The sequence below is a fragment of the Athene noctua genome, chromosome 2 (assembly GCF_965140245.1).
Source record: "Athene noctua chromosome 2, bAthNoc1.hap1.1, whole genome shotgun sequence".
NCBI lineage: Eukaryota > Metazoa > Chordata > Aves > Strigiformes > Strigidae > Athene > Athene noctua.
The window spans coordinates 163939133-163964150 of record NC_134038.1 but is presented as its reverse complement, the minus strand read 5'-3'; the positions used below and the strand labels follow the sequence as shown (position 1 = coordinate 163964150).

At 39.8% G+C, this 25018-nt stretch overlaps 1 protein-coding gene across 5 annotated transcripts in view; it reads left to right on the top strand.

Moving 5' to 3' along the window:
• Positions 1-294: 294 nt before the first annotated feature.
• The window catches only part of GOLGA4 (golgin A4), a 64097-nt gene continuing 39373 nt past the window's right edge, over positions 295-25018 (top strand). For 2 of the 5 annotated variants that reach the window (XM_074900949.1, XM_074900948.1), the window contains exons 1-7: positions 295-586; positions 5140-5235; positions 14411-14509; positions 19024-19089; positions 20209-20523; positions 22567-22614; positions 23007-23063. In XM_074900949.1, the coding sequence (XP_074757050.1) occupies positions 500-586; positions 5140-5235; positions 14411-14509; positions 19024-19089; positions 20209-20523; positions 22567-22614; positions 23007-23063 (768 nt within the window). In that variant the 5' untranslated portion in view covers positions 295-499. Of the gene's footprint in view, positions 587-1032; positions 1135-5139; positions 5236-14410; positions 14510-19023; positions 19090-20208; positions 20524-22566; positions 22615-23006; positions 23064-25018 lie in introns of those variants that run through there. The other 3 variants (XM_074900951.1, XM_074900952.1, XM_074900953.1) reach the window with 3 other exon arrangements.

The window sequence follows — 25018 nt, the reverse complement described above, 5'->3', positions numbered from 1 at the left end:
CGCTGGTGCCGAGGTTGGAGGCGGCGGATCCCACGGTTACGGCTCCGGCCGCTCCGCGTCTCCTCCTCCCTCCTGACAGCGGAGCGGCGGCTCAGCCGCCGGCGGGCACCGCCCGCGCTCCTCCCAGTGCGGCGCCGCCTCCTGCCCCGCGGCCGGCGGGAGGGAGGGCGGGCCAGAGGCGGCACCGCCCCGCCGCGATCCCGGCGGGCGGGCCGCGGGGAGGTTTGTGCCTCGCCGCGCCCCGTCCGTCCCGAGCGCCAGGCTCCACGTTGGCTGCGCAGGCGCAGGAGCCGCGGCGTTCACCTGCTCCGCGGCGGGGGGGACCCAGGCCGGCGCGGCGGCGGCGGCTCCTCCACGGCGCCGGGGCGAGCGGGGCTCCGTCCCCCCACCATCAGCCCCGCCCGCCCCCCCCACCCGCGCTGTGGGCGGCGCTGCCTGACCCGCCGGGGAGTCGCCCCCCGCCCCCCTGGCCGCCGGCCCCCGCCTCTCTCCCGCCACCATGTTCAAGAAGCTGAAGCAGAAGATCAGCGAGGAGCAGGCGCCGCCGCGCGGGGCGGGGGGGCGCGCAGCCCCCCTCCCCCCGCAGGTACCGGCAGCCTTGGGGAGGAGGCGGGGGGAGCCCGTCGGGTCCTTGTGGGGCGCCTTCGTAGCGTCCGGCCGGGCGGCGGTGGCCTTACAGCCCGGCGGGACAGGGCCGCGCTTCGCCCGGGAAGGCCTCGGTCTCCCGCCGGCACCGGTTGGGCCGGTCCCGCCGCGCCGGCCGTGGGAGGGGTCGCGCAGGGGAGGCCTCGGTGTCCTCCGTGTGGTGGCCGGCCGAGGAGGGCCGTGGGGCGGGCCGGCTGGCGGGCGCCGCGCCCCCGCTCCCTGTCAGCGCCGGGCGGCTTCGCTGTGACTTGGAGAGTCAACTTTGTTGTTACCGAGCCCCCTCCTGTCCTGGAAGCCTCTCCGGGGGCTCCTGAGGCTGCTTTTCTCTTTGGCCGCTCTACAAAGGCTGTCTTTCGGAAGAAGGCAAAAGCCATCTCGTGGCTCGTTTGAGCATCAAAACGAATGAAACAGAAATGCGTTTCTTCTTCAGCACTGAAAGGAACGACACTTCCATGTGCGCTGGGTAACAGTCCAGCATTGAGATTACCAGTTATGTTTTTCTCTTGTCATAATGTTTGTTCTTTCAGTTCTTGTAAGTTCTTTCTGTTTCCATCGTTTAGAGCACTGGTCTGCTTACTTTAACCTTATTCTTGCTTTTTTTCAACTGTGGAAGAATTGAGAATCAAGTGTAAAGACGAGAGCAAGGTTGGGGTTTTTTTGGTCATAATTTAATTGGTCATTTTTTTCTATCTGTACTTCCACAAAATCATGATCAGTGTTGGATTCTAGAAACTACCGTTGTTAAAGGATAATAATGCACATTAGATATGACCTGAGTCCAGAGTATCTCTGAAAGTTACAGTGGCCAAAAAAACGTCGTGATTATTTCATGCATGTGTCGAAGGATAATAAACTCTTTCTGCCATTTCAAATTTGGGTAGGAGGGCTTTGGCAAGTTAACTTTGCATGGGCAAACTCTGTGCTGAAAAAGATAATGTCTACCTGTGTTTCTTTGGATTTTTGCTGGGTTAAGTATCCTTTGCATCCTGGAGTCTAGAAGAATAAAACTCAGATAAACTCTGTATCCTGTAAATGTTAAGCATAGGCAGGTAATTTGGTTAATTTTACAAGTACGTGATCAGTTGCCTAGGCTTGGTCTGAATGTAATTTGAACCACTGGGACATCTGACGCTGCATAGTCTCAGTGTTAGACCATGGTTTCAAAACTGCTGACGTTTGGCTATGTAGTATTTTTTAAATCACTCGTTTGTCAAATAGGGGCAGTATTTTGGAAATGTATCGACTGTAAAGCTTTATGTAGCTTGTTTTATTTTGAGCCCTTTCATAGTTGTTAACTCTGGGTGTTCTCTAGTTAGTGAAGTACATTTTTTTTAGTGAGGGTTTAGAGTGCTGTCCTGAGTTGGTGTGTGTCGTGAACTTCTGGTGCAGTGTAAAGAGACTGAGCTGCAGAGCTTACTATTTCCAATAAGCAGCAGCTAGATTATGATATCTTGCACACAATATTGTAACCCACTTAGTTCAGGATATTCAGTGCATGTGTTAATGGGTCGGTACTTGCTGAAAGTCAGCCTTGTGAATAAATCTGGGCCTGAGTGCACATGTGCACCCAACAGCATAATATGTTGCAGTATTTATTTGGCTGTTAAAATTAACATTGACAAATTTCATGAAACCTAATACAAGATCTTACGATAAATGATACTTTCCCTTAATCCTCTATACTGTGGATGGAGTAGATCATGTAACTCATGAGTTGGCATGAATGGAAAAGCAGAAACAGAAAGTGAGAACAGATTTTTATTTTTGTGTAAAATAGTTGTCTTGCAGTATTGCTTATTCTTCAGTTTCTCTCAAGTAACACTAGAGGGAAATTGGAGTTAAATTTTATTTTAAAAGTAAAATAGTCTGGTCTGCTCACTCCTCTTATCTCATTTGAAAACGGATTCTGTAATTGAGGAAGGAGCGAGAAGATTTTGAAGCCTGTAAAATGTACCGCAGTTTTGCAGAGGGTGTGTGGAATTTACTTTTGTTACCTTGCTTTTAGTAATTCAGGTCCTTAAAGTGCATTCCACTTATTGGGTACTCTGTCATCATACAGAGTATCAGCTACTTGCTATCAAGATATTTTTCAAACCAAACACTTAACATTTCTTAGTTTTATGAGACTTTTGTTTGCATTCATTTTTGCTCTTTTCTGCGTGAACTATTTCCTGCTTAATTTGTTCAGAAGCCTGTTGCTTCTCCAGGCCCCATACAAAATCATTCTTTTTCTGAGTCACTTGATAGAGAGGGCTGACAATCTGACTGTAATTTGGAATGTGCAGTCTCCAGAAATCCACAATGCCCAAGAAAGCTTGCACTTCTTTTCTGTTAGTTGGTGGGGACATAGCTGTTATTTTATTAGTCACCTCCATTGGAATCTGACGACATCCATCTTGCCATTTTACTCCTAAAAACTGGATCTCTTGTGCAGGCCCCTTGACTTTACTACACTTTATGGCAAAACCATCTCTCAGAAGGATTTGGATTATTTTCTCCCCTTTCTCAAAAACTTCTGCTGTATTACCCCATGTAATGATGTCATCAATATACTGTAAATGTTCTGGGGCTTCACCTTGTTCCAGTGCAGCATGGATCAGTCCATGGCAAGTGGTGGGACTGTGTTTCCACCCCTGTGGCAGCCAATTCCAGGTGTATTAGACACCCCTCCAGGTAAAAGCAAACTGTGGCCTGCATTCTGCTGCCAGAGGGATTGAGAAAAATGCATTGGCAATATCAATCATGGCATACCACTTGGCCACCTTTGACTCTAGTTCATATTGCAGTTCCAACATGTCTGGCATAGCAGCACTCAGCAGGGGCGTGACTTCATTCAGGCCACGATAGTGCACTGTCAATCTCGATCCTCCATTAGACTTTCACACTGGCCATATGGGGCTGTTAAAAGGGGAGCACATCTTGCCGATGACTCCTTGGCTCTCTAGCTGATGAATCAGTTTATGGATCGGGATTACAGCGTCTCGATTGGTGCGGTATTGCTGTCGGTGCACGGTTGTAGTGGCAGTTGGCACCCGTTGTTCTTCAGCCCTCAGCAGTCCCACAACAGAAGGATCCTCCGAGAGACCAGGCAACACAGACAGCTGTTTAATTCCTTCTCTTTCCAAGGCAGCTATACCAGAAGCACACCGATAACCTTTTGGGTCCTTAAAATACCTGATTCTGAGATAATATATGCCAAGAATGCATGGAGTGTCTGGGCCAGTCATAATGGTTTTTTTTTCCCACTCCTTTCCACTTAGGCTCACCTTGGCCTCCAATACAGACAGCTGACCCCCCCGTCACTCCTGAAATACAAATGGGTTCTGCTCCTTTAAAATTTGATGGCACTGGGGTGCATTGCGCACCAGTGTCCACTAGAGCCTTATACTGCTGTGGGTCAGTTGTACCAGGTCATCGAATCCAGACGGTCCAGTAAACTTGGTTGTCCCTGTCCTTCGCCTGGCTGGAGGCAGGGCCCCTCTAATGTTGGTCATAATACCTGTTAACGACAAATGGGTTAGTGTGGTGTGCGTGGGTCTCAGCCTCATCTTGATAACTGGAAACGGGAGCAGCATTTCTCCTGAAAAGGACAATGTTCTGTACTTGTTCTTCCTTCCAGCTCACATACCCGCATTTCTAGGAGGTAGATAGGTTTTCCATCCCATTTTCTTCATGTCTTCTCCATGGCCATGCAGGCAATGCCACAGCTTCCCCCATGGTGTGTACCGGTTCTCTCAAGTAGAGAAATGATTGCTCCTAGTAGCCAAGATTCTGGTCTGTGCAGGTGATTTGAGTCTTCATTCTGCTTTATATTGTCCAGTATACGTAATGAGAGATCTTGGTAATTAGTTTGTTTGTACATAAGAGCTTGAATTTGAAATATGAGGCTGGCAAACTATGTTTGAGTTGGGTTGGTCTGGCTTGTTGCAGCCTCACTCAGCATGAGGTGAAATTTGTTTGAATAGATGTTCAGTGCTGACAGGAACAAGTTCCTAGTGACATAAAATATGTCACCACCTTCTGCCCTTTGTTTAGATTCAATTTTATAAGCAGTGGGTTTTTTTTCTTCTTTTGTCAGGTTTTGTTCTTTTTTTTTAATTTTTTCAAGGAATCAGATGGTATTCCATATGTAAATGCTTCAATCCCTGTCAGTTTGCAGTACTTTTATCCTGAAGCAACTGTACTATGTTCCTAAAGTGTTATGAGGCTTGTGTTTCAAATCTGGTGTAAAAGGACCATGGTCAGAAATAATCAAGCTACCTGATTTTGTGACGTGCTCTTGTGGCTGCTTCATGATGTAGTCTGCTCTGGAGACTTTGTAGTAAGGTAGAGCTTTCCACAGACAGTATGTGGAGCTGGTTGTTTTCTTTAAAAGGAACATCTCGCCTGGACTTTACTGAGATGTTACAGTTAGTAACTGTTGAAGTAAATTATGATATGGAATAATTAGTTCTGCTGTTAATATTTTTCTGGATATATGTGATCTCTGTGTAGGTTCCTTCCGAATCCCATTCACCAACTGGCAACAGAAGGAGGACATATTTGTCCACAGATCAGAATGATGAAGGCACTTTAACACCAGACAAAGAGGTCAGTTGAGAACCGTTTTTCTGTGTTTTTCAACTTTAACTTAAAAAAAAAATCTTAACTTTTGGTCCTTGATTAACTTCTTTTTGATTCCTCAATTTCACTATTTTCTGTGCATTTATAGGTATGAATAGTCTAATTGTTCGGTTAAATAATGAAGTGTTTAATACTGGTGAACAAGACCTTTAAGCTGTAGTGGTTGACCCCCAGAATAGGAAACCTTTTAAATCTGTCTTCAGGTCTTGAAAATCTTACCTCTGAACTGAACTCAGCAAGGCAGTGGGACCAAAGTAACATTCAGAGAGACTAACTTTGGTTTTTATGCCTCTTTTGGTTGAAAAGTTGGGGGAATCCAGTTAACTGCCCAGGCTTCAGCAGTCTGAAGGTTTGAACTGAGCTGTGGTGAATACTTCTAACCATATAATTATAAAATGTGGAAAAAAAAAAAATCCAAACAAATCAAACTGAGTCTAAATGATCAATCGTAAAATATCATTAAAATCACTGTCAGGATGATGGGTAACCATGACTTGCACAATAGATGAAGCAGAGGAGTTAATCTGCACTCCTCTTTTTTAATATTGAGTAGTGTGGCTTTTTTTCAGTGGCTTGATTTAAAAAAGAAAAACAAGCAAAAAAAGCCCTGATTTAGAGAATGTGAAAATATAGGCCGGTGGGGTAAAGCAGGGAACTTCTGTGATTCTGTAAGCTTTGTCAGAGGAAGCGCTGAGTTCTCAACCAGAAAATTGAGGTGTTGGGTTTTGCTACAAAAAAGATGTGTTCTCTTGCAGTGGAACAATTAATTTTTAACACCACGTTTTTATAAGGAGATGATCAGTTAACCTGAAATTTGTCTTAAATTCCATTATGAATGCTACAATTGCACCTTGGTGGTTTGCTTCCTGCAATGATAACAGAAAGGAAAGCAAGAATACCTCATGATTTTGTTTTGTATTTTTGAAATGTCGCATTGAATTTTCTAATAAATGCTTTTTTCTTCTGCTGTTTTTATATGTGTATGTATGTGGTGACTTCACTCTCACCCTGGGGAGAGGTTTTCTGTTAACTAGATGCTCCATAATGTCAGCAAGCGGTGTCACCCAGATAAATTATTAAGTGTTTCAGTAAGGAGAGTTTGCTGGTTTTTAGGTTGGGGGTTTTTGTGGTGTTTGGGGTTGTTTTTTTTTTTTTTTCAAGGAAAAACAACCAGCATTTCTGTTCTTAATGCAGAGTACTGAAGTGGCATATTGCTGCATGAGAACTATCACTGTGGCCTAGAAGGAATGAGTTGGTGCTGAGAGTTGGTGTCATCAGTGACCAATGCAAACATAAAGGTTGCCTCCCCCCCTTTTTTTATTTTAAAATTTATATATATCCATTGTAGAACGTGCTAGAGATTTGGCCAAGATGTTCAGACCTTTTAAGCAGCAAAAGCTTAGTGGAATATGAAATACTGAAGCTGTGAAACGGTGATTTTTCCTCTGTGTGACTGATTTACTGCTTTTGTCTGTCATTAACTTGGCCCTGCCTACACAAAATTTTCCTCTCTTTTTGGTGGGAAATAATAAAGGGAAAGACCAAGTGGTGACACTCCTCATCCCTTTTATTATACAACTACCAACTGCTTTTCAGATCAAATAGTATAACTCACACATTGAGTGAAAGGCAGAATACTTCTTATTTTTGTTTTTGAGGATGTCTGCTTTTATTCTAGATCTGAAAAAAGTTTGTGAGCCTGAAGGCTCATCTTTTCTTTCAGTTTTATCAGTTGATTCAGTAAAAGCTAGTAGCTCTTTTCACAATTCAGGTAACATATTTAAAACATACATTTCCATATGTTGTTGAATGCTACTGATAAGTCACCTGTTTGTATCAATGCTTTCTGTAGTGTTTGTCATTTCTATGGAGAACTACATTTCGTCTTGTAGCACATTAGATTTATGTTGCACCCACCCTCCCCCCAGCAGGCTGTTTTTTCATATTGCTTTTCCAGACAAACTTAAGAAGCAAAGAATTCCCCATAGTACATTACAAGTTAAGTTGGAAGAACAATATGGTCTAAATACAGTGGTTACACTGGAGTGATCAGAGGCAGAAGGAGAAATAAGATTAAGAATGGATACAGGGTACTAAAGTGACCTGAGATTTACAGCTAGCCTTGGGCTTAGGGAGCTGCTATGAGGATTTCACTTGTAAATATCCTCTAGTTGAAAATCCAGAAAGTAGTGAAACTGCCAAGGGAATGAAAATCTTTTTTTGGTTTCTTAGGACTGGTTTTACATTAAATGGAAAATTTTACTAAAATAAAGATAAATTTAAATGGTCAAGACATGAAATCTCCTTCCTCCAGATATTTCTCATGAATATTAACAGATTAATTAAAAGCAAATCAGGTTTGAAAATTCTTTGTTGGATTAGATTTTCATAAAATTCAGTTCAGCAGCAGTATTACTATGCTTAAAGATGCAGATATTACGTACTATCTCTGGAAATAGATGTCCTGATTATATGAGTGCATTACATCTTGGGGGGGGCATTTTTTGCAGTGTTCTCATTTGATCAGGCAGATATTTTATGTACCGGTGTCAATGACAGTGGCATTTAATGAGTTAAAGTTGGATGACAATACATTGAAAATGTTTGGTGTTTGAAGAGTATCATGCTACAGTGTTCTTGCGGTACATGAATAAATGCTAACCCTTTTGGTAGTGAAAGCTAAGCAAGAATGCAGTATTTCATAGTTCTTTTGTATGTTCTCTGTGCTCCCTCTGGCCTATTATGTTTTAGTATGTCTTTAACAGATCAAATATTTGGATTTTCAGTGCTGTAATATCAAAGTTGCAAGTATTGCATGTGCAAGCTTTGATTTAAAATCGGAATATTTTTAGAATAAAAACAAGTTCAAAGTGAATTACAGTTGTAAATGACAGCATTCGTCTGATCAAAGAATTATAAAACGTACAAGCAAACATTCTTGCTTTATATTCTACGATGATATTTTTTATTTTTCAAAATTCCAAAACATTCTCAGTTTAACGTATTCCATGAATGGAGCATAGTAGGTGAGTTTCTTTTTCTTGCCCACTTTGTTCTTCAACATCTATTTTAATGGTGCTGTGGATCTCCAGAGACGGTGTTACAGAGAAGCTCATAATTTTTGCCATGTATAAGGAAAAAGCAGAAGTCTGTCTAGTTCTGTGTTCTTCTTGCAAGTAGTCCATAAAATATGACATAGAACTTCTTCAGACAATTTATGTAGCAGATGCTTTCTGGGTTGGTCTTGGTGCCATTTTGAAACAGCCCTGAATGCTTACTTGGAGCTTCCAGTCTTTTCTCGGGAAGGATAGGGTTTGGTTTTCAAACTGTTACTGCATTGACTCTTGATGTATTTCACCTCAAATTCTGTTCAGTCATATTCAGTATAGTTCCTAAGGTTCAAAATTTTCTTTTGGTTCTATAATACAGTTATTTACATGTCAGGCTCACCTGCAGAGGATAACAAAACTACTTTGGAGCCATGAACTGTGAGCAAACAGCTGATAGCTTGCTGTGGATGACCTATCAGTCATGCAGATCCAAATATCACTCGCATCCTCATTAGTGTCATGGAAGTGGCAGCAGAGCACAATATATATAGCTCTTCCTAGAGCTAAAGATAAACTAGCCAAGGTACTTTTCAGTCTTACTTTAGTGCTATGTAACAACTGTGTTTTTAAACTAATTGAAATGTTTTTCTAGCATGGGCTTTGTTAATGCTGCATCTTTCCTGTATTCATACACCCAATTTGCAGTACTTCTAAATAGAGGTTGCCATGCAAAGATGGTAGTGGTTCAGATATGTCTATATTTTTTTCCTTTCTGACATGCAAATTTAAAACTAAATTTTGGAGGCTGTATAACCTAGTTTGTATCTAAAAACCTGGATTTTACAACTCCTGATGTGTATACCAGGATCATTAGATTGCTCATCAGAATGAAAAGCAAACCAGAGAAGAGTTGTATTTTGATTTCTGTACTACCTCTTTCTGAAAATGAAGTTCTGTACTCTAAGATTCTGGGGCTTTTTTTAATTGCAGAGAGAAACCTTCAACTTTCAGCTCTTCCTTCAGTTTTTTTCTATTTCTTGATCACAGTAGTGATGAGGTATAAGAGGTTATGTTCCAAATTGCACAAATCTTCTGTAAATAAATATTTGTGTAAATCATCAAATTACTAAATTATTCACAGCTTTTTTCTGGAATTCCCAACTTGGACAAATAACCAAATTTATTTATTTTACTGTGGGGAAGAGGTTATTTCTCAGTAAGAGTTGAAGCTCTGAACCTTTGGCCTCATAGCTGACATCTCCCAGCTCCTTGAACTAGATGAGCAAATACCGGCTTGTCTCAGGCAAATTTATAGTCTGATCCCTTTTCCTCTGTCTTACTGTGCTTGTATACAACATAGTTGAACTGTCCACATAAAATTATTAAAGCTTTTAAGCATTAGCATATTACAGATGCACAGATACCATTATGTACTTTGCTAACAAAATGTATGAGTTTTGAAATTTGCTTGATAACAGGGTAATCTCAAATTTGGAACCACTGATTCTTTTGTTTTTTTTTTCTTCTGAAAGGGAATGACTGCCTTTGACAATCAAACATGTTATATGTATGTAACATGCATTCATTCACCGACTGCCATCTCCAGAGCAATGACACTTTGATCAAACTTTAATCCCTGTTAAATTCTGGGTTTTGTTTCACAGCATGTCCCATTGATCTGGGGATTGCATGTATGTTGGCCTTTGCTCCCCACTCATCAGAATCTTGGCAGAGGAAGATTTGAGCATGGTAATTCTTCAGAGGGAGGGAGGAATAGCAAGAATAATGTTAACACAGTTGGTAAAGAACAAGTAAGGTTGCTTAATTTAGGCCAAATTTGAGGGCTACAAAAACTGTTCAGAATTTTAGAAATACAAAGGTTATTTTAACAATAACTTGATGTATATTTTGGTAATACTGAAGGAAACAGAAGTGTCATCTCGTGTCTGGCTTCATCACCTAATTTGCCTCATTTGTAGCTTTCTTTCCAAGATAGACGTGTTTGTTGGTTAGTAAGATTTTACTTGCAAAAAAAAGTATAGGAGTTAAATATTGTGACAAAAGACCAGCAGTACCATAGCCTTAATTTGGTGCCTGAGATTAAGGTTGGTCTGGGTTAGGGAATTCATCTACCCAGGAGCATGTTTAAAACAGAAAGTTGGAAGATCTTAGCAGGATTTTTATAGCAAGCTTCAAGTGTGGTTTGATGGCATTCAGAGGATTAGAGAAGGTTAGTTAAAGGATTATTTACATTTCTGCACATTCTGTGGGCTTCCACTATGCTTCAGCCCAGTTGGATTCCCTGCTTGTCTGGTTTTATTGATCATGTTACTGGCATAGCACTAATGTGCTAGTGATGCATTAGACAGTATAGCACCAGATATGTTTATTGTTTCTGAAGCTACTAAGATAATTCAGAGTGTGTTTTAGGCCAGATACTGAAGTTGAAGAATCCATTGTGGAGATACTTGTATCTGTTTAATTTTGACTGGCAGGTTGCTTCTTGCCTTTTTTCCAGGCATAGGTGAATAATTTTTAGTGACTTTTAATACCCTTCTTCCCTCTAAGTTAACTACACAGCTAGTTTTAAAGCCATACTGAATAGTTAAAAAAATTTAAAAGTGCAGATAAAACCACATGTATATATTAGAAAGTATTAGGTAGTGTAATTACAGGACTCATTAGACAACTCTGCCTATAATTTATGTGTAAAAATGTAGCCGGTAATGAGCTGCTGGAGTAACAAAAATACTGTGAGCAAGTACCTAAGTATTTTTATTGTTGGGCACCCAACATCTGAGAACAGGATGAACTCACTAATGAGAAGATACAGCTGGTTCTAAAGTGCTAAGGAAATACCACTCTTGGAATGTGACTGAGTATATTCTGTCTTTGGTAGCTATTTGAAGTGTGAAACTTGTCTTGAGTACTGGAGAGGAAATATTTTGTATTTCATTTTGGTAGTGATTACTGTTCTGCCTCAGTATTGTTGCCTTCTGCCCTTCTTCATTTGTAGGGTTGGCTCCTTCCCTTTTGTGCTTGCCTTTACTCAAGAAACAGTAGGGTGAAGCTGAGATGATGTAGTGGTGTTCTTGCATCAGGGTTCTGACTGACATCTGTGACATTCAACAATACTGTTAATCACGTTCTATTGTTTGGGGAAACTATTAGTTGTAGTAGAGACCCTGGTGTTCTGTGTCTGCAAACTCAAGCAGTACTGCATCAGTTTATATCTCTAAGCTTTTTTCTTGCTTTTTCTCAAAACTGTAACAGTAATGTAGATTGGCATATTTTAGGCTGTGGATAGCTTGCGTCTTCTGATCTTGGTAAAAAGGGGTTACAGACACCCCCTATCACTTGCCTACCAGCTAGTTTGAGTGAATTTTTTAAATTAACTCTTTCCATTGTTTAAAGATCTTGGTTATCTTACCTGTAAATTTTGGGGTTTGTAGTTACTGTTTTGTGAAAGAATTATTGTCTAAGCCTCCTGTTAGAACTTGGCTGCACTGACATGGTTGTGAACTTCTGGGGATGATCAACAATATAACAGTTCATGGATGCTCAACATACTGACAGTCCAAGAATTTTTTTTTTATTTCGGGTGAAGAATACTAACTTGTTAGAGATTAAGTAGAAATTCTTTTTAATGCAAATTGCTTGGTATACTATTTAATGGAATTTGGATTAAGTAAAATAATGCTGTGGTGAAATGGCACAATTTAATATTTTGAGAAGCAAATATTAGCATACCATTACTATGAAGAGATAATTTGAATCATCTGTGATTCCTGAAGTTCTTGACAGTCCTGTTTTTAAAAGTGACTTAAGGTGAAGATAGTATATGGTGCATGTGTTGAAAATGTTCATAATATTTTGGTTACTATTTGCCGTAATCCATGTATGAAGTCTTTACAAACTGTGTTTCATCATCTTAACTGGTCTTCTCTAAACATACAAAGTAATTTTTGTCTTCAAGATTTCATAATTTTATTTGTGGTTGAGAATTTGCATGCTTCTAATTCTCAAGGTAGTCAGGCTTGCTTGTAGTGCTGCTGCTGTATGTTTGTATGCTTGCGTGTACCTAGTATTTGCCATTTCTTTTTCTGGCATGTACCCTTTCCAGAAGTATATGTACAAAATGCACAGCACAGCCAAGGCTATGAGCTTCTACAACCATTGCCACTTAACAAAGATTTGCTGGAAACATTAACACTTGTCAATTTCCCTATTTTTGTTTTGCCTAAAAGCTCAGATGAGAAAAGAAACTTAAGTGGTTTTTACACACTTGAATAAATATACAGCAGGAACTTTAACACAGCTTACTTTTAGGAATTATATTTCTGACAGGCTGAGAGAGAGGGATTGGTGACCAGTCTGACCAAACTCAGCATGTGGCCACAGTAGATGCACTAGGCAAGTGTGTCCAGACCGGGGGGAAAGAAGATTAGGAGCAGGAGAAATGTGAGCATCTCTGTTGTCAGCAGCTTGTCTTTGTAGTAGCTTAAAAGTGAGAAGTTTCACATGAATTTCTTGGATTTAGCTAGTTCTTGGCAAATCAGTTAAACTACTGGAGCGCTTGTCCTGGGCCAGCTTTGGGAATGCCACGACAAGGGCAGCTGAGTAATAGGAGTCAGAATTAATTGTCACTGTATTTAGCAATCTGAGAAGTAAAAGTTGGGCATAAATGCTAGGATTCGTGTTCTGCAGATACAGTGTCTATAAAGACAGTTCACAATTTTGTAGTGTTTGATTTTGGTTCTTTTTTGACCGTGAAACTAAGCTTCTTTCCTTTTGCAGCTCTAGAAGGTCTTCTGACATAACTAGCAGGATTCTCCGGCAATGGAGATTTGTACAAAGGGGGTATGTGTGTATTTGTGTATGCATATAGTATAGTGAATCACATAGGAGGCAGTAAAAGCACATTCTTTTTGCATTGTTTTCTGCTGGATTGGTAATTTAGGTCTCAGTTACACAAGTTTTTCAGTAATTTGGGTTTTTCAGCGTAGATATATTAGAGAAAAGACATAGGGAATCAGTACTGACATTCAGAGGCTATTGTGTATGGCTGACACTGAACATTAAGCAGTTAATACATTGTCTGAAAGGGTTTTGTGGACACAAATTGCAAGTCATGTAGCATTCCAGATCTTACACATGAAGATATTTTTCCTCTCTGAGTTTATGTACTGGAGTTAGTGTAATGTTCACACAAAAAAAAAAAAAATCTAACTCGAACTTACATTGTAATAGATTTTCTAAAAATACTATTTAGTAACTTGAAACAAAACAATGGTTCTGAAATAATGAGAAAGAAAAACCATGTTGTGATTTAGTTCAGTCTGCAGGCAGCACAGTTCTGAAATCTCAGGCAATAAGAAATTTGAACCTTGAACTTTTGTGTGTGAGTAAACTCATTAGAAATAATGTTTGAAATCTGTTGCATCATCTTAACAGCATTAGGTTGCTTTATATTACATGTATATGTTCAGTTTGAATTCAAATTCTAGTCTTCATGTGTTTTGTCTCTAGGAATTTAAATCTCTTCTTTGATACTAACTTGATAAAATGGTGAATTAACTTGTGTTTTTACAAAATAATCTGCTAGCAGTTTGAAAAATTTTGCAAGTTCTTTTTTGATGTGGTTAGAATTCTAGTGTGTAAGAACAGTAGAAGATAGTAAAAAGCATGCAATTTGTTTATAGCTAAAAAACCCATAGAATTTTTAGACTAGTGAGTGTTTCACACATAACTGAGAGTGAAGAAGACTCAGTGGTATCTGAAGATAAGTCATCTGCAGAAAAAATTACACTGTCAGTGCCTGAAATATTGTCTTTATCTTTGCCTAAACTAAGGTCTTTTTTTTAATTGTGTGTTTCTTTACTTCTAAATGATCAAAACTGTATTTTGGCTGTTCTGAAATGATCTAATGCATATTTTCTGGTTATGTCCTGCCTTTATCAATCTCTGTTGTCTCATAAACTACTGTATTGTTTTATATTGTTTTTAATAGTGTAGGAAAATTGAGTAAAACCATGCAACGTTCTTTACCTTACTGCTTGATTGATTTTCCTGCTTTTTGCATTGAATGACAGCTGCTAGCCGGGATGATAGCAGAACCTGCTTTTCTCTCTGAGTATACTATCTTTGCTTTGGATCCCACCAAACAACCTAAACCACAGAGTGACGGTGTGGTGAGTCCTCCCACCCCTCTTAGTGATGCCTTTAGCAGGGGGAGGAGCGTACTGTACTAGAAGGCAAACCTAGTGTTGCTTGTGGCTTGTTCTCCCAGAGGCATCTATCTTAACTACCCTGTTGCTAACCCTGCACTAAATTTCACGGAGGTAGTACCTGATAGCTCCTGGCTGGTGTGCTGTACGGTGTGAATTTACTGTAACATAAAAAAATTAACATGTTTTCTGTTATACAGGTAACCATACTCTACACAACTTTTAAATAATTGCTGCACAAGTTTGTGCGTTTGTTGCTTAGAATTAATTAATGCCATTGAAAGTCTTCCTCTTCGTTTTTCTGTATGTCTGTATATATTTCAAGATAAATGGACATTGAGATTGTTTTAGTCTAAAAATTATGTGCTTTTTGCTGTGTACAGTGAAAGTCTCACAATGTCATGTACTACTAATGGTAGCAGGAAATAATTATCTCACATAGACACTGAAATTCAGCTACGTCTAGTTGGTAACCTGGCAGCTATTACTGTGAGGATAAATAGTCCTTTATTAAAAATCTAATTATTAAATAATTAGAGAAGCTCAGTGAGAAGCAAACAAGGAATGGAAAAAAAAAAGCAGGCATAGGGAGGAAAGTAGACTTCTAGTTTGGCATACGCGCCTACAAAAATGTATTCTTATTATTGTCACAGGACTGGGATGGCATCTTCCACATGCTTCAGAGGCATGCACTCCTGAGTCCATAGTGATTCAAAACACAGTGTTTTTTAGAGTCCCAGCTCATCCTCATGCTTCATGAGTACTTTGCTTTTTAGTTTAGCAAGTGCTTTTTTGCTGCTCATGAAGAGGCTGAAAATGAGAAGTCACTGAAAGCTGTCACAAGATAGAAATTAGATAAGCAGATGGACTTAGCACAACACGCCCATGTTGTGTTGGACTTGCCTCTTTCAGGCTAAGCAAGATTGAACTGAAACAGTGATTAAAAAGATCATCTGTGGAAAGTCTTCCTTTGTTGTAAAGGCTTATGCTTGTTTAGAGCATGCCCTTAGAGCACACATTCATTACTAGCTCAGTCATGGTGTTCACAAGATTGAGCTTTTGGATGGGGAGCAAAGAGGACATTCAGACTGTGCCGAGATCTGTAGTTACTAGATGTATTTATTTTTTTTTCCAGTTCTATGGATTTTGACCATATTTCAGGTCCAGCAATCACTACTTAAAATCTCACTGCAAATGTATTTAAGCTTTTCTAAACTTACAGTTTACAGTCAACAGTTTTGGGCTCTCTTCAAATAACTTACAGAATATCCCTAGTACAGTTGCATTTAAAAACCCATATTGTTCTGAATGCTCAACTGTTGTCTTTGTATTATCTTTTAGTATATACTTCAGTGGTAGGAATCACTGACTTGCGTATTTATGTACAAGACTGCATACATAGCGAGTAATTATTATGTAAGAGTTATTGTTAATGTGTTACCAGCGTGTATTAATGATACATTACCTGTAGAACTGGTACAGCTCTAGAACTGTACTCTAGAAGGCTCTAGAGCTGTACTTTTATGGTAATAATTTGGGGGGAGAAAACAATGATTTAGAAGTTTATAGGGAAGGGGAGGGCTGATTATATACAAACACATATTAAAAAACCCATTACATACGTTTGGTAAGCTTGGGTAAACTAAAGATGCAGGAGAAGGAAAGTTTCATCAGCACACACAAATGCATATTAATTCTGCAAAAACAGACCAGTATTTTAACTGTGTGTGTGCAAGTGATGTGTGATCCAAGAGTGAGCATCATAGAGAAATGACAGTAGTTGTGGATTTTTTGGTATAAATGAAGTTAGTATAAACTCCTTGCTAAGATGTATGAGTTTTGTTGCATAAAAAAATAATTCAAATATTCTTGGACGGACAGGTTTTTTTAAAGCAAAATTAAAGGAAAATGAAGGAAGAAAATGTGTACTAAGCTCTCATTCCTTCCTCGATAATTTCCTCAGCTTTGGAATACTTGAGAAGGAGGGAGAAGAGTAAAATGTTTTTAAATGCAAACATTAAGCTTTCATTCTTTAGGCTTATGGAAACTATTTATACCTTTGAGAAATAAATAAAATTAGTTTGCATGTCAGAAATAGAGAAGTAAGGAAGCACAAGTGTCACTAGAATGCTCTAATGTGCTCCAGTTAAAATTAAGGTCTGGTTTATACATCTTAGTAACAAAAAGCAGCCTTTTGAGTAGAGATTCTAAGTGTAGCTCTCATTGAGTAGAGGAGATACAGTTACGTATGTTCTGTGGGTTCATGGAGGAAAGACTTCTGCTGGTTTCCAAAAACCCTGATGTAACACTGTTGGTTTTAAGACTTCCAAAGTGCCAGCCTCTGTGATTCTAGTTTTGCTGAAACATCTGTATCTTAAAGGCTAATGAAAGGCTTGGGCTTTTAAGCTCTTCAAAGCTGCTTGAATCTGTACTTATATATAGCAACTTCCATTCATGCTTACCTTTCACTGTGTGGACAGTGGAATACGATCCTTTGCACTCGAGCAAAGTGACTTAGAACTGCAGCTTCTAGATAACACTGGTAATCTTTCATGTAAAAGCTGAACCACCACAGGTATCCCTTTTATGATTTATGTCAATAGAAAGTCTAATCCCAAATGCAGGTTCTACTTCTGTTTGCACAGATTGAATATGAAGATGTCGTCACAATTAATAGGAAAATTTTAAAAGTGGTGCAATGAGTTTTAGTTTTGAAATGAATTTTTGAAAGATCTTCATAGATCCTTAAATGACAGCTTTATAAGGATCTTCATGAGAAGAACAGCATCCATGGTTTTTATATTCATAAACACCTTCATAGATTTCATAACTCTGCTTAATCTGGTGTTTTAAAATTAGATCTTAAATTTTATTAAATTATTCTTGTCAATTAGATTTACAAACCCTTTGTGGTTTCTTTTAATTATTTTTATGGCATCAGAATATGTGATTTTGAAAGCAGTGTTTGTCGTTAGTCTGTAGTTCTTGGTAAAGTATTGGTCTTCCTCTGTCAGTCCGGTAGTAGCAGAGTAGATGCTTTGGAAATGATAAAGCAGAAGACAGATAAGCTTATTATTAGCTCTCCAGTTAGGAAGCGAAAAAGAACAGGGAATGGAGACGAGAATAAAAGGTAGGAGTGCATTAGTTTCAAACCCATTAAGAGCAGTTTATGCACCAGGAATAAATCAGTTGCAACAAGACAGTGCTCTGGAGCAGAATACAGGTTTTGTTCAGGCCAGGTGAAGTGCAGTTTCAAAATCCAAACAGACTTCTTGTACGGCTGGTTTTTGCTCTCTTTGTTCTGTCTGAACCTGGGTGACTGCTCATTTCGCTGCCTTCCTTAACTGTCTGGATGTCTTTCTCTTCTCTGTTATTTCTGTACGTCTTAAGTTTGCTCCCTGTCAAACATTTCTGAGGCCCTTTTACACTGAATCATTCCTCTTCTACATTTACGTTTCTGTCTGTTTCTCTGCGTATCCACAGAGCAGAAGCTGTGGGTGTAATCGTGTAGCAGATACATGGGTGGTTATGATAAGTATACAGCTGAAATACCAACGTGAGATTTTACAGCTTGCATGTAAATATCAGGGTGCATCTTGATTAAAAACTAAAAGTTACACTGCTTTTGGCTTCTGAATTCCTCCTACTTTGTTCAATATATCTCTGTGCTTTGCTTCTCTTGGAAAAAATTCATATCCAAGATGGTTTCTAGCATGTTTTGTTAGTTCAGTTTGACCTGGTTTAAATATCAGAAAACCATCTGTTTTGTTGAGGTTAGAAATACCTGAACACAGGGTATAGGAAAAGCAGGGTAGATTAGAAACAGAATGTGTGAACTCTTAAAAAAGATAAAACCATAACCACAAAACCAAAACCACCAAAAGCATTGCTTTCTGTTGTGTTGTGGGTGGGGGTTATTTTGTTTGAAAGTGCAGAGGATTGTATGTGTGAAGTTTTGCACAGGATATTTTTTCTGAAAGTTTAATTTTCTTCCTGTGCTTGATTGGAGTCTTAAACAGTGTTACCAGCACTTTTTTTTTTAGGTAGTTTCCACCCCCCAGAATGTACTTGAACAGAGAAAGATGGTGGGATTCCACTGTTACTTATGTTGGCTGTAAGCAACACTGGTCATCAATTAGATATTTTCCTGCTATCATATTGTCTTTTTAGTGTTTCTCTGATTTGTGCATAAATGTTACATAAATAATCATGATGAATAATTTAATGAGAGATGTCAGCACTGGCAGATGTCTCATACTAATCCGTGCACACGTAGCTGCTTTGTAGTTCCGTATAATTGCAGCAATCTGTTTTGAGTTTAACAAACTAGCTTGTATGCATGAAGACATCTTAATAAACATTCAAAAGAAAGTACTAAAAACACAAGCAAGGAAGAAGCACAGATGCTATTTGTAGGAATTGAGTGAATTGCAGTACTTGCAGTATGTTCCTTCTAACAGTTGTTTTTTCTCCTGTAGAACTTAACTAAACAACCACTTCCCAGATCCACAGAAAACAATGGAAGTGGACAAGCCTCCCCACAGGTATGGGGAGGACAAGGGGAATTGCTTCCTTCTTCACCGCTGTGTTGTCTTTGTATTATGTTGGTGTAAGTGCCCAATCTGTACCTTCATTCGGGAGGAGGGATGCCCAGTAGGCAGCCTGTCAGGATACCAGGGTGTTGTGTTTGTGTGCAATCCCATTAGCTGGTGTTCAGGGTTGGCACTGCTGCGTGGAGCTTTTTTGCAGGGACAGGTTAGCGGTATGTGATGGCGTGCTGCAGGCTGCTTGTGTTGAGGTGCGTCTCACTGCGCGTGGAGGCCGCCAGCACAGGGCATATGGCGTGGCCTGAAAGCGAATTCCTAGCTGAAGGAAAAGAGCTGACAGGCTTCAGAGAATTTGTCACTAGTGGTAAAGGTGGGCGTCATTCTTTAATGTGTCTCAGAAATAGTTTAGCTTGCTGGAGTGGAATTAGCAGCGACTCCTAGTCCGTGCGTCCCAACACGTGGTCGTGAGGGCAACATTGTGCAGTAATGCTTTCAGATCCCTTGTGTAGCACTGGCAGCGTATGGTGCCGTAGCACAGAACCTTTTGTTTTAGAACAGCGTGAGTACTTCAGCCGCATAAAGCAATAATTGCATTTTATGTAAAAATCATAAAGCCATTAAAATAAGAAAAGGACTGCTTTAGACGGCATGCTAGAACGAACTTGTACACAGGCTTTTACAATAAATTTCTTCTCTTAATCATAGGAAAATATTTTTGTGTCTTTGAGATAAGTACAGTCTTCTGTTTACTACATCAAGAAGTGTGTCACAATATTTTTTTTAAAAACTTGGGACAGCAGTAAATGCAACTATTTTAATTACACGTTCTTCACTTTTTAAAGGGGATACACAGAAATACATTATTTTAGAAGTTTAAATCAGAGGTGTAGCTTATTGGATTTAGTTGCTATCTGAAACTGCCCACATGTGCTAGTTACATGCTTGATTTTTCAGCACGAGACGATTCTTCTAAGGGAGTGGTAGCTATTTGGTGTCATGCATGTGTTAGGCAACAGTCGTTCCTTTGCCCAGGTCAGGTGTCTGTTTCCTGGTCTTCAGTATGTGTGTCTGCCTAAAAGCAGTGCAGAAGTAATTATTTGCTTTGAATTTTTGCAGCTGAGTGACACTCAGTCTTTGGCCCAGAGGCTGCAGCTCCGAGTTCCCTCCATGGAGTCTTTGTTTCGAAGCCCGGTAAAAGAGTCCCTGTTCCGCTCTTCTTCTAAGGAGTCCCTGGTACGAACTTATTCAAGAGACTCACTGAGTCAGCTGGACTTGGACACAGCTGGTCCCAACTTTGATCCACCTTCTGACATTGAAAGTGAAACAGAAGAGCCTCTGGGAAATATGGACAGCCTCAGTAAAGAGCAGATGCTGCAGCGACTGCACAAAATGGACCGCCGTTTGGGCAACTATAGCGAAAAATACTCAGAGGTAGGCAGTGTTGTGAGTGACTTAGGTGGGTGGAGAGGGGAAAAAGATGAGGCCAACAGATACTGCAGTAGTGGCTCATCTTTCTGTTACCCTGTCTGGAGCAAATCGATGGACTTAGAGCTAACCTGGAAGTTGTGATTGCAAGTCTAGTTATATTTGGTTCAGATAGGTCAAATGCTTTTCTGTTAATAAAACAGGGAAATCCCTTTCTTCTCCTGTTTGTAAATAATTCCATGTTGTCAGCAATAGAGGCTAATTAGTGGTTCCTTACACCAAGTAGGCCTATGAAGGTTTCTGCTGAAAGCCTGTAGCAAGGGGTGGAGTTCAGCACAGAGGTGAGCAGGGCTCGTACTCGCATGACAGCAAACTGACTTTTCTTCTGGAACTCGTTGTTGAAGTGCACAGTGCCTCTTTTGTGCAGACGCGATAGGCAGGCGTTTTGTTTCAGATAGGGAGGTTCTATTCCCCATAATTTCCAGGTATTCCCTGAAAGCAATTAATTCAAGGACTATTTCTCTTGCTATTCTAATGAAAACCAATGCTGTAAGTAGTTTTGCTACTAATTTTTCAAATTGTTGGGAAAAGTAAAGGTTTCAACGTGGTGGTGTTGGATTTTGGGTTTTGGAAGTCTGTGTGTGTATTGTATTTAAATCTGGACATTTGCACTGGCTTTTACAGTTGTTCAAGTGTTTACTGCCCTCAAGTACAAAAATACCTGTGCAGCCCTTTGGCTGTCAGTGTCAAAATCCTTGGAATCTAAAATATGTGTACAGCAATTACAGTATTCAACGTATGCCTGAAGAAACAGTTATCTTCCATTAATTCAGTAATTGTTGTCTCCTATTAATTCTTTCATTCTTTTCCAGGTAGTATTAGGAGATAATTTTTTTTTAGACTTTATCTAAACAGTGTTGCCACTGTTTGAAAATTCTTCAGTTTGTAGGTTGGTTTTGGTGGATCTTTTTGGTTTTTTTTTTAGTGTAGTCTGTCTAGGAACTCTTCATTTTCTCTATCAAAAAGGATTGTGGATTTTTTTAAGTTGTTGTGAGTTTCTTAGGTCAGTTGGGAAGAATTGTTTTGCCAGAGCTCTGAAGAATGTAGTTTCAATATATAAGGAGGATTTAAGATGTTGGTTTTTTTTTTTTTTTCTCATTTAAAGTAGGATCCAAAGTTAGCATCTCAAAAATATGGGAAGGGAAACCATCCATAGAAGGTTTAGTTTTCTTTTAAATGTAAAATGAGTATGACTTTGAAATTAGAAGTAATTTTGAACTCTGAAAAATCTTTATTTTCAATAGGATTTTGAAGAGATCTTTTGACAAGATTTCTCGGCTTGGTGTTTTGGCTTAGTTTTCCTTTAAATTTTCAGCAATTTGGAAAGAGCATATTCTCGTTCCAAGTGCCATTATGCTACTTAAGCTTTGGACAGCTTAGGAAATTGTGATCAAATTTTTAATTAAACAGAATTGTGCAGTTACTCATGAAGTCCTTTTGTCGGCTTACAATGAGAAGTGTTGTCCGCTTCCAGTCTTCCTTTGCCTGCTGGGTATATGCAGAGCACATGGAATGAAAACTTTTGTTATTACAGAGAGTTGTTTTTTTTCTAGAGTTGTAAGGGTATTTTTTAACATACACTCAGTGTAAAACTACTTTCACTGCAGCTCTCTGGGATGTGAACCCTTACAAATGTACACCCCTGTAGGGTAGCTGTGTGGGATGTAACTTTCTCATACGGTTGGTTTTTGACTGCCTGTGTTGAAGCACGGCTCTTCTTGGAGGTCTTTTCAGTGAAGGGAGGACAGCGCATGAATGCTGAATGACCTTATTGTTTTGACATGTAGGCTTTATTTTTTTAAGACATTGGAGATATTTTCTAAATGGAAGGAGGAAACATTGATTAAATTTAAGTATGTTTGTGTCAGAAGAGCTTTCTCAAATGAAGATAAGAGTTTGAAAATGCAGATAGAGATAAAACTAAGCAATTTACTGTGATAGCTGTAAGTGCATGCATTATCAACGTTATACCTGATTTCTGTTTTTTAGCTAGTGTCTGCTTATCAAGTTATCCAGCGGGAGAAGCAGCAGCTACAGGTAAGCATTACTTTTTATCCTCTTAGAATGTGTAGTGCAAATACAGATTTAATTCTCAGTGCATTGTGTGTGTGTTTACACAATACGTTGTTTATGTGTGTGTGTGTGTGTAACAGAAGACTCCTTAGCTGTGATTTCTGAGGAATAAGCTAATACTGGTTTGTCAAAGTAACTTTGAAGCTATTGTAATCCAGCCTTTTGTTATTGCATCAGCTGAGTTCAGGTGATTGCCAACCCACAGTTGGCAGTTCATGATAACCCACATTGAGCTTGACTTGAAAGAAAAATACAAGTCGTTAAGTCTAGTTGAAGCAGAATTCTGTGGATTTATTTATGCTTTATATATAAAGTTACATTTAATATGCCTGATGTTTATTCTTTCTTTTTCTAAGGACGTTCTGAGTCAAACTCAGGATAAAGCATTCCGCAGAATTGGTGAACTGAGAGAGGTAATTTACTTTATTGGTTGAATATTTATACCACACATACATAGGCTCTTTCTCTGCCTAGCTTTTTTTTGTTCACTTTACAAAATATTTTCTGTCGTGCAGCAGGGTTTTTTACCGCCTGTGTTTATTTGTTTATATGGGGTTGTTTCTCTGACTCGTTTCCCATTCAGCAGCTTATTGTCATCCTCTTAAGTTGGAGCAGTTCATCGTACCGACTGAACTGCTTTTCTGTTCATTGGGAAATAGGTAGAAATGTGTGTGGTTCTTAGAGTATTGTTGGGTCCAGCAGTAGATGTCCCTGTGCAACTTGTTGCTCTTCTATTAAGCTTTAAGAAAGGCTAATGTTAGGCAAATACAAGTAAGAGGCACTTTTAAATAAAAATTTTAATGACTGTCGAAAGAAAAAAAGGATAGAATTTTAAAAACTGCACACTTGATCTCCATTATAATGTCTCCATTGCTTCTATGGATTTGTAGCGTAGTTTATTTGCATCATGAGATCAGGTGGGTTGTGTTATGATTGTTGTCTGCTTAGGTTATAGTGAAATTAAAAGGAGAAGCTCTAATGTGTAGGGTATTGATAATAAACCTGCTGAGTTTAATTAAAAGACACGTAATCGGGCAGAACAAATGAAAAGGGCAAGTTGACCAAAGCCGTATTGTCAAGCTTTGGTGAAGCAGGATGCGAAACGGAAGCGTTTTCACTGCCCCGAGAGCCAGTGCAGCGTCGGTTCAGAGATGGGTGCACGAGGGCCTCTCTGTCCATGCTCTGACCTCACTTGGCAGCTGGGTACCAGCTGGCTCAAAGCCAGGGGCTTTCTCTGTGCCTGCACTCGTGTTTTGGCGTGTGCTGTGCCGAGCAGCAGCGCTGCTGTGGAGGGTGCAGGGCCGTGGTGAGGTCCCACCTGTGCCTGAAGGCAGGCGAGCTCCAGGCAGTCAGGCGTCTCTCGCCCGCGAACGAGGGCCGGGGTCTGGCCCTGGAGGGTGAGGGATGTGACTGTGAGCATCCGGACATGCACGTACCCAAGGCTCCTGCTCGCCCGCAAGGGGCTGCCCCGGTGCAACATGATTTCAGAGGAGGTCACCAACAAATTATGGAGCTTCTACTTGAGCTGTGCAGGGTGTGATCCAGGTAATGAGGCTGTGAATTGTGTAAGCCATGGGGATAGCATTTTGGTTGGGATCTGTGCTGTTTCTGCCCCAGCAGCTGTGAACGGGGGGCCAGAGTGCGGAGCGTGTGGTGCTCAGCTGAGCTGGAGCCTGTGCCTGGGCTCTTGCTCTGTCCTAAGCTAAGCTGTCAGCCCATAGGAGGGGAAAACCCACAGCATTACTGACAGAAGTGGCTTGCCAGTGGCTTTTTTTCCAGTTCACTACAAGGTCAAATGAAAGAAGCTCATTCTGTGTTCAGTCTCTATCCGCATGCTCCAGTAGGTTTGGTTTTCCAGCTTATTGGTACTTGGTAAAGTTTGGAAGGCATGTATGTACACCAGAGTTAAAGCTTTTCACTATGAAGAAGGGTTGAACATGTGCCTGCTTACTTTTCACATTTTCTGTCACAGCCTTTGATTCATATATTTCTGATATACGTAGATTTCTGTATATATTGGTTATAAAATTTAATTTCATTCTTCTGAGTCTTGTAGATTTAAACATTCCTTCAAAGCTAATATTGAAATTCATTTTTATTAATTGAAGACCTTCAAAAAGTAGTTTTTTGGTCTTTTAGAAGCCCAAGTTACGGCATGAGGTAAAACAGACCTAAAAGAAAAGTTACAGATCAAATGGTACATTGCCATTGTGGGAGCTAAAATGGTACCAAATAGATCATTCACTGATGTAATAAGTTGTTATCAGAAGTTAAAAAATCTTTTTCTTCATCGTGCAGTCCATTTTCCCCATATATATGCTGAATCAGAGAAGTTCCTTTTAAGAGGGCCATGTAGGAATAAACTAAG